The 10,000-nt window shown below is 41.7% G+C and overlaps 1 protein-coding gene across 6 annotated transcripts in view; it reads left to right on the top strand.

The window, feature by feature from the left end:
* LOC122253041 (CD109 antigen) overlaps positions 1-10,000 on the top strand; it is a 259,385-nt gene that overhangs the window by 196,955 nt on the left and 52,430 nt on the right. For 4 of the 6 annotated variants that reach the window (XM_086543179.1, XM_086543193.1, XM_086543174.1 and 1 more), the window contains exons 8-9: positions 3,112-3,300; positions 9,845-9,904. In XM_086543179.1, the coding sequence (XP_086399305.1) occupies positions 3,112-3,300; positions 9,845-9,904 (249 nt within the window). Of the gene's footprint in view, positions 1-3,111; positions 3,301-5,098; positions 5,156-9,844; positions 9,905-10,000 lie in introns of all 6 variants that reach the window. The other 2 variants (XM_086543197.1, XM_086543200.1) reach the window with 2 other exon arrangements.

Raw genomic sequence — 10,000 nt, 5'->3', positions numbered from 1 at the left:
GTGGAGAGAGGGGGTTATGAGGGAGGCGTGTTTTGTGGGAGTAAAGGAGGCTGGAGTAGGGAGAGGGGGGTATGAGGGAGGGGGAGTTAAGGATGGAGGGGTGTAAACGGGTAGGGAAAGGGAGTGTGGGGGAGGAGGAAGGGAAGGAGGAGAGTAAAGGAAAGGGGGCGGGGAAGGGAGGGGGGGAGGGAAGAGGTCGTGGATGAGTACGAGTGAGGGAGAGTGAAGAAAGGGGGAAAAAAGAGGAGGAGTTAAGGAGGGGGGAAGGAGGTGAAGCGTAGGGATGAGGGCGTGTAGGGGGGGGAGGGTAAAGGAGGGGAGGGGGAAGAGGAGTACGAGGAATAGGGAGAGGGGAGTGGGAGAGCATGAGAGATGGTGTAGGGGAGTATACGAAGGAGGGGAGGGGGAAGGGGGGGGGGAGAAAGTAGGGAACGTGTTTACGTTGGAGAGGAGAAAAGGGAGAAGGGAGCGGGGAGGGAGAGCGAGTGTTGGGGAAAAATAGGGGGAAGAAGAGAAAGGGGAGGAGGGAGAGGATAAACAGGGGAGGGAGGGGGGGTAAGGAGGAGGTGAGACAGGGGTGGGGAGATTAGAATGGGGAATAAAAGCAGAGACGTTCAAAGAAAGAAAAGGGAAGGGGGTAGGGGAAGGGAAGGGGGAATAAAACGACGGATCTGCCGTGTGTGGAGGGGAGGGGAGGGGAGGGGGAGACAGTCATGAGGGGGGAAGGGGGGTAATAGATGGGCGCCTTGTCTGTAATCAGGCGTGCACACAACGTAGACTTGCGTGACACCGGTCAGCATGAGTCAGGATTATGTGTGCATGCGTGTGTGTTCGTTATTCCTCCCTTGCTTCCATCTCTCTTTCTCTTGTACTCTTCTCATCCTTTCGCCCTTCCTCCTCCATTTTTCTCTCTCTTCCTCTTCTCTTCCTCTTCCTTCGCCCCCCGTCCGTTCTCTCCTCCTTCCCTTTTCTATTCCTTCTCCCCTTCCTCTTCCTTCGCTCCCCCCTTCCTTTCTCTCCTCCTTCCTCCCGTCCTTTCCCTTCTCCTTCCCCCTTCTCTCCCATGCTCTTCCTTCGCTCCTCCCTTCCTTTCTCTCCTCCTTCCCTCTTCTCTTCCTTCCTCCCTTCCTTTTCCTTCGCTCCTCCCTTCCTTTCTCTTCCTTCCTCCCTTCCTCTCCCTTCGCTCCTCCCTTTCTTTCTCTCCTCCTTCCTTCTTCTCTTCCTCCTTTCCTTCCTCCTCTGTCAGTCGTCCCCGTCTTCCTTTCATTCGCTCGTTCGTACATTCATTTTTTTCATTACCTCACTTACTCACTCTCTCATTCATTTATTTACATATCCACTTATATATCTATCCGTTTATCCATATATCCACTTACATATCTATCCATTCATCCATTCATTCATTATTCATTCATTCATTCATTCATTCATTTATCCATCCATCCATCCATCCACGCAACCACCCACCTCATCAACACACAAACGGTCGAGCAAAACATAATTTTTTTTCCTGCAAATCAAAATAATTCGAGGAATAAAAACGTAAATTAATGATAAAAACAACAACAACAACAACAGACGGAAAGCAAATGTTGCCAATATGTCGACGTTTGGCGAATCAGCAAAATCAAGTTTGCAAAACCCCCAAATAATTAGGTTTCCGTGATGCAGACCTGACTTCATTAATGAACGAAATAATATTTTTTTGTTATTCCCTTAACAAGAACGATTTCCATTTATGCTTCATGGTTGCAAAGCGTATTGCACCGCCAAAGGATATTGATTTCGGGAGTATTAATGAAACGTATTATTTAATCGTCTTGTTGTTAGTTTTTGCAAGAAAGTTTTCGCTTAATATAGCATTCCTTCATGAGTGTTGCAAAGCTCACTCTACTAGCGTTTAGTTGCAAGCTGAAAGTTTGCAAAAAAAAGTTTTTTTTTTTTTTTTGAAAGCCGGTTCTGGAGAAAAGGTTAATGGCGTTATAAAAAGGTTTATAGAAGGTCATAAAAGGTCAACACAGTCACGTGCTCGCCGTGATGTTTTGGCTGGCGAGTGTTTCCGAAAAAAAAATCTGGTCGCGGGTATTTTTTTGGGAAACTATGTTAACTTGGATTCATTTATCTATTTAGCTATTTACTTACTTACTGATATAACTACGTTCTTACCCAATTATTTACATACTTCCTTCTTTCATTTCATACCTATTAACGTCTTTATCTACATGCTACCTACGTACTCTACCTACCTATTCTACCTAAATACCTACTTGCGTATTTAACTCTTTCCTTGCCTACCTAATTGCTTATATTATGTTTTATTGGTATATCTACCCACCTAATTGTTTATTTGTTTATTTTTTTCCCACCTTTTAACCTAATTTGCTTTTCTTGCAACTTCAAACTTTGATGTCGTAAAAACTAAACAAAAAAATCGGGAATTGTTGTTTTAGAGAATTGATATATTTTTTTCAGGAATTATATTAACAGGGAAGTCTAAATGTAGTGCAAAACGAAACAGAATGAAAATATATATATAAAAAAACAAAAAACAAGAAGGTATTCTTTTATTGCATAGGATTTGGGTATTTTACGCTAGTTACATGAAAGGAAAGCCCTGAAAAAAAAAAAACTGGAAATATCACATACAATATACTTATTTATTATATCTTATTTATTATATATTATTATATTTATTATATATTATTTATTTATTTATTATATATTATTATTTATTATATATTATTATATTTTTTATATTTATTATATATTATTATTTTAGTTTGTGTTGGGGCGCTGATTTTTTTTTTTTTTTTTTTTTTTTGCGAACAAAAAATCACCATCTTCCTTGTTGTTTTTATTATTATTGTCGTTGTTATTGTTGTTATTATTCACATTATTATCATCTTCATCCTTGTTATCATTATCATTAGTGTTCTTGTCATCATTATTATTATTGTTCTTGTCATCATTATCATTATCGTTCTTGTCATCATTATTATTATTGTTGTTGTCATCATTATCATTATCATTCTTGTTATAATTATCATTTACAACTGTTATCCACGAATACCAAGTATCTTACCTTTCAATCTCCCTCCCCCCCCCCCCCAGGTCGAAGTGAGAGTCCCCTCCTACCTCTCTGCAGACGCGAACTACCTCGAAGGAGTCGTGGTGGCTAACTACAGCTCAGGGGCGCCCATATCCGGAAACGTGACCGTACGGGCGGCTGTACGATCCGTGGGGCGCCAACCATACGCTCAGTACGGACCAGAACCTGCTCTGACTCAACCACACACTATGGTATGTTCGTAAACGTGTTTTTTTTCTTTTTTCTAAGTGTTTTTATGTTTTTTTTTTCTCGTTTTTGTTTTAAGGTTATGTCTGGGAGGTTTGTTTTGTAAGAGGGACTTGGGAGGGGTATGGGGGGTCCAGGGGTAGGGATACGGGTTGGGGTTAAGGGATAAGGGGTGGGGGGGTGGGGGTCGGGTAGGATATCCGTTGGATATGGGTTATGGATTTCTATGAGATGTGGCGTTGTTAGATGAGGACGGTATTAAAAGGTAGATGGTATTGAAGAAATATGTGATCAATAACGTTTCTGTTGGGCTTAATTTTTGATGCTGTTTTATTTAGCGAATAGTGGATGAACGCATTTGAAGTAAACAAAAAGAAAAAAAGAAAAAAAAAGAAAAGAAAAAATGAAGCTAAAACCGGCTGGAAAAACGAATAAGATGGTAAAGTTACGGTAAAAAGAAAAAAAAAAATCGCCTCTGCCAAGGAATACACCTCTGTAGGTCTGATGCACTAATTGCTTCCGTGAAGAAGTTTGTTCAATTCTAACCTGGATGAATTTTTTTTTCTTTTTTTCCTGGTTTAGAAGAAGGAACGGAGGTAAAGTTTAAGAAAAGGGTAAGCTAGGTCGGACCTCTGGAAGATACAGGGAATAGTTTTAGTGTTGGAATAATCTATTTTGTAATCGTTTTGTTGTTCTCATAAGAAGTTTCTAAATGTATTTGCATACATGTTGGGAGTTTATTAGCCACGTCACTGTGTTGCGAGACGTGATTGGTAGCATTTCTAGTGACGTGTCCTGAGAGATACAAGGATGAGTAACATGATGTGTTTCGGCTTTACCCGACAGGCAAGTAATGAAAAGATCGTTCCCATCCCGTAGACTTTCATCGGATGCTCGACTGGGTGGGTTGGTGTGGGGTGGGGGTGGGGGTTGTTAATATCTCGATGCATGTTGTATTATCTTCCAGATATAATGAGACGGGAATCTATTAGAGTAATCTTAGGTCCAAAATAGGATTTTTATCGGGAGAGCGCTATCTAGCAGACGTTGCTAGGGTTAGAGAAAAGCTATCTATCCAGTCCAATGTAAAACAACATCCTAGGAGCAGATTATAGAAAAAGGGATGAAAACGAATTTTCAGTGTTCTTTCCCACTCGTTCTTAGCTTCCCCACGCTTGCTTAAAGAACCAAGAGTCCCTGGTATAAAAGGAGAATTGATTTTCCACTTTTTTTTTTTTTTTTTTTTTTTTTTTTTTTAGCTAGAAATAGATGGTTTCCCAAACGCCTCACGAGACTGGTGTTAAATGGCTTTTTTTTTCAGTGTAGATGTTATTAAAACCGTTAGCGTATATCCGATATACGTATCTTAGATCGCATTGATGTAGCTTTGTGACCCAGCAAAAACTGTATTTATAATGATTCTTTCTTTTCAGATCTGTAACAGGTATAGATTTTATTTTTTATTTATTTTTTTATTTTTTCATTGAGAGGTAGCATTTTTGTTTTGTTTTCAGTGCGTGTAATCTCTGTAACACAGTTGCACTTGAACCCCTGAGGTTTAATCTCAAGTTGTACACGTTAACTGTTCGCACAGCAATTGTGCTTTGAACACACCACTAGCATTTTGTATTTTTTGTATTTTTTTTTTTTACCTTTTTTGTTTAGTCTTTTTTTCATCACTGCCATTCGAGTGTTATTACCCACTTTGTGCACCTGTATGTTGATGTGACACAGCTCATGCACGAAAGGCGGGTTGCAGCCTGGCTTTCCCCTTCATGACTCCCTTATTCCACGACATTTCAGGCTACAGCAGCGCGGGTGATACAAGAACTGTCAGTCTGTTACAAAAAAGACTATGCTGTAAGTTGGAGATGAGCCTTGCCCGAATCTCTCGTTTTCTTCGGTCCGTTTTTTGGTTTTATGTTTTTTTTTTTTCTTCGTTTTGTTAAAGTGGAGAGTGCTAATTGATCGCATTGTGGAGTCAATGATCTTTTTTCCTCCCTTTGTTTTTAAATGCCAATAGTTATGCGTAGGATAGAAAGTACTGCTATGACTTCAATTACATGTATCATCATTCATTTCCTTAGTCTTGGTTTATGTGTTCGACAGAATCGTAGACTTTTGATCATTCTTTTTTATCTTTCTTCTTATTGATGTGACTGCAGTTGTATATTGAAACTAGAAATAAATCTTCCATATTTAGGAAGTTATCCAGCGTCATGTTTTCGTCCTATGAATATGAAACACGAAGAAAAAATAACAACAATATCTATCCTTTTAATCCTTCAAATCACGGCTCCAGAACAGCTCGCCAGCTCCCTTTAGGATACGTAGGATGTCGCTCAGTCAGAGTAAAAAAATAGATGCTTCAGGATATTAAGAGGGGATCCTTGTTAATTACCAGAAGAGCGGAGGCTGGGAACTCGTATCACTTTGGTGGCATATTGTGCGCGGATTGATAATGAGAAGAACGAGTGAGAGGTTTTGTATGAGGAAGCTTATCCATGGTCATGTATATTCTCTTTGTTTTACATAAACGCGTATACGGGTACATACACTTCCACACACACTTACACTCACACTCACACTCACACTCACACTCACACTCACACTCACACTCACACTCACACACACACACACACTCACACACACACACACACACACACACACACACACACACACACACACACACACACACACACACACACACACACACACACACACACGCAAACACACACACACGCAATACAAAAGACAAACACATAAACACACACATATATACAAACACTCACACTCACACTCACACAACGTCTCATATTCAACTAGCACCTCTAAACTATAATTAATATAAATACATCACGATATACGATTTGAAACCTCAATTACAAAGAAAACAACAACAACAACAACAACAAACAAGACAAGGCCATATGCAATTTCCTCTCACCAATTATATTTTGACGTGATTTCATCCTTCACTTCCTCCTCCTCCTCCTTCTGAGTGTGCTATCAAGAGAGGAGATAAAGGAAGATAAGGATGATAGAGTTCTCTTTAATCAACTTGAAGAGAAAATGGGACACGGGAGAGAAAGGTGAGGATAACTTTATAAAAAAAATAGATGGATTGAGGGATGAAAAAAATAATGAATTGAGAAACGCTTCGGATAAGGAAGAAATCGGTGAATGAATGGATAGCAATGATGAAAGATGAAGGGGGAGGATAATGAAAAAAAGGATAAATTAATGGATAGAAATAAAGAAAGATGATAGCGAGGATGAAAAAGATAGAATAGCAATACGAAAATTCGAGGATTAAGAAAACGGGAAGAGATGACACTCGTGGAAAATGAGAATGAGAAGAGGATTTTCAGAAAAAGTGGAAGGGGGAGGGATGAGGCTAAAGATGAGGGGAAAGAATAGGGTAATGGGGGCAGAGAGTGAGGATGAGTGAGAGAGGGAATTAGAGAGAGAAAGCAAATCAGAGAGAGAAAGCGAATTAGAGAGAGGGAGAGAGAGAGAGAGGGAGAGAGAGAGAGAGAGAGAGAGAGAGAGAGAGAGAGAGAGAGAGAAAAGATAGAGAGACAGAGAGGGGTTGAGAAATGGCAGGGAAAGAAAAAGAATTTTAAAAAATGAACATTAGAATAAGAAATTGAATTAAAATCGGGAAAAACGAATCAAAGAAAGGTATACAACGAATAACAGCATAAAAAAGATACGAATATAAGAAGACGAAATAAGAAAAAATAGAGAAAATAAAGGACAACAGAAATAAATAGAAATAAAGACACGTATCTCAACATCTTCAAGACACTCAAAATAAAGAGAGAAAAAAGAGATATCTTTGCTTCCCCACATACAGATATGATAAAGATAAAAAAAAAAAACACCATTATATATATTGAGGATTATCCCACCAGACAAGGATTTCGAAGGATTGAGCAAGGATTCAAGACACGGGAGAAGGTGACAGTGGAATAATCCTAGGAATATCTAAGAATTGAAGCTGCTGGACTGGAGGAGGGCGAAAGGAGGTGGGGCAGAGGGGAAGGGGGAGGGGAGGGGAGTGGTGAGAGGGGAGAGGGGGATAGGGATAGAGGCGGAGAGGAAAAGGGATACAGGTGGAATGGTAGGTAAAGGAAGAAGAGGAGGGTTAGAAGGAGATGGGAGAGAATGAGAAGAAGAAGAGGAAGAGGAGAAGAAGAAGAAGTGGAGGAAGAGGAGCTGAAGGAGGAGAAGCCGGAGGAGAAGGAGGAGGAGGAGGAGGAAGAGGAGGAGGAGGAGGAGGAAGAGGAGGAGGAAGAGGAGGAGGAGGAGGAGGAGGAAGAGGAGGAGAAGAAGAAGAAGAAGAAGAAGAAGAAGAAGAAGAAGAAGAAGAAGAAGAAGAAGAAGAAGAAGAAGAAGAAGAAGAAGAAGAAAAAAAAAAGAAGAAGGAGGAGGAAAAGGAGAAGTAGAAGCTGAAGTAATAGCAGAAGTAGAAAGAGAAAGGAAGAGAAAGAGGAAAAGAAGGAGGAGGGAAAGAAGGGAGACGAGAAAATCCTGCGGACCTTTGGCCAATGCAGGATCATTGGACGGTTCGCTTAAGATCCTGTGTATGATCCTTCAATGCTTCTGCTCTACTTTGCATGTGAATATCCTCAATTCACTCACTATTCAGCGCTGGAATTCAATAATGGGAGTGTTCCATCTCGGGTCAGGGTAGGCGTGGAGGCGATGGGGGGTGTGTGTGTGTGGGGGGGGAGGTATGGGGGGAGTGGGGGGGGTATGGGGGGAGTGTGGGGGTGTGGGGGTGTGGGTATGGGTGTGGGTATGTGTGGGGGGGTATGGGTGTGGGGAGTGTGTCTGAGTGTGGGTTGTGGTTTGTGTGTGTGTGTGTGAGTGTGTGTTTTTTTTTGTTTGTTTGTTTGTTTTTTGGTGTGTGTGTGTTTGTGTTGTGTAAATGTTGTTTATTTTTCTGTGCTTACAACACCAAAAAAAAAAATCTTCCCGGTAACAAATCCAAGACAGCACATATCAACACACATCCGCATATATACCTCTACCTATCTACATGCACGTCTACGCCTCAACATGTGCGTATCTACACATGCGGTCACCAGCATCTCCGAAGAAACAAGATTGGCCCTTTCTCTCCCTCTGCCACCGGGAAGGGAAGACGTGAAGCAATTGTCCGGAAGCTGATAGCGCCATTAAGCGTAAGGGATTCTGGGTGAAGGGAAATCGCCCTGGGCCGTCTGGATGAAGGGAGACCTCGAGGAATTTGCAGGGCGGGGGGGAGGGGGGGAGGGCTGGGGGCGGCTTGGCCACGGCGGTCACATCGAGGGGAAGAATTTCGCGAGGGGAGAGAAGAGATTGAGAGAAAAGGGAGAGATAGGGAGGGGGGTGGAGGGAGGGAGGGATAGGGACGGAGGGAGGGGGGGAGGGATGGGAGGGAGGGGGGATGGGAGGAGGAGGGGGGGAAGGGGGAGGGGGGTAAGGGGGAGGGAGGGACGGAGGGGGGAGGGGGAGGGAGAGGGAGAGGGAGGGAGAATGAGAGAGAGAGAGAGATGAGATGAAAGCCGCAGCATTTTCGGGTCGCTTGTGGGATTTCTTCTATTAGAGAGGGGGGGGGGGTAAGAGGGAGAGGGAGAGGGAGTGAAAGTGGAAGTAGGAGTGGGAGTGGGAGTGGGAGTGGGAGTGGGAGTGGGAGTGGGAGTGAGAGAGAGAGAGAGAGAGAGAGAGAGAGAGAGAGAGAGAGAGAGAGAGAGAGAGAGAGAGAGAGAGAGAGAGAGAGAGAGAGAGAGAGAGAGAGAGAGAGAGAGATAAAGAGAGAAAGATGGAACGTGAGGAGGAAAGGGGGATAAGGAGAAAATGAGAAAGAAAGAAAGAAAGAAAGAAAAAAGAAATAGATAAAACAAAAATATAGAAAGAAAGAGTACTAAAGAGAAAGAGAAAATTAAACATATTCAAGAGGGAACAAAAGTTGTGGTCTTTTTTTTTTCTTCAAACAATTTTCTTTCCTTGTTGAATGGACCTTCTGGTAGACGGTCGGAAACGTCTGTCGTCCTTGCTAATGGCAGACATTACCATTTTTCGTTGCTGCAATGCTGCTCGAGTGAAGCAGTCGCGTTAAAATTTCCTCACTTCGTTTGCGAGTTGCTGTTTCTTTTTTTTTTTCTCTCCTTTTATGCATTAAAAAAAAGAAAAAAATGTATCTAGGATAAGTGAAGGATGGGTAGATATTTTTTTTTTACCGTATTGTAATTTTTTAAGGCATAGATAAGGGTTGTAGGTTATCAGTTCTGAAATAGAGTGGAATAACTTCTCCGAAGGTTCTATCAGGAGTTATATTAAGAAAAAGGTATCGACATAAAAAAATAAATAAATAAAAAAAGAGCATTAAGGTATTGAAAATTAAGAAAAAAAAAAGTGTTGCTCTTAGAAAATAATAATAAAAAAAAGACACGAGGACCCAAGAGAAACCACATAAAAAAAAGGTAACAAGAGTATTTTATCCTCATCACTGACCATGAGCCAAGAGTGTGTTGATTGAGCCTTACATCCCCCTTACAGGACATTGGGACACGGGGCTCTGGGCTATGGTTTGCCCCGGCCAACCAGACCGTGCATTTTGTAAGTCAACGAGAACCATCCTTAAACCTTCCTTGCATCTCGCGCACTAACCACACACGAAGCACCCTTCACTAACACCCTTAGAGCATCGTTAGT

This window comes from Penaeus japonicus, unplaced genomic scaffold (genome assembly GCF_977035675.1).
Source record: "Penaeus japonicus unplaced genomic scaffold, GWHDUDI00000001_assembly GWHDUDI00000001, whole genome shotgun sequence".
NCBI classification, from domain to species: Eukaryota; Metazoa; Arthropoda; class Malacostraca; order Decapoda; family Penaeidae; genus Penaeus; species Penaeus japonicus.
This window is presented reverse-complemented; position numbering and strand designations above follow the sequence as displayed.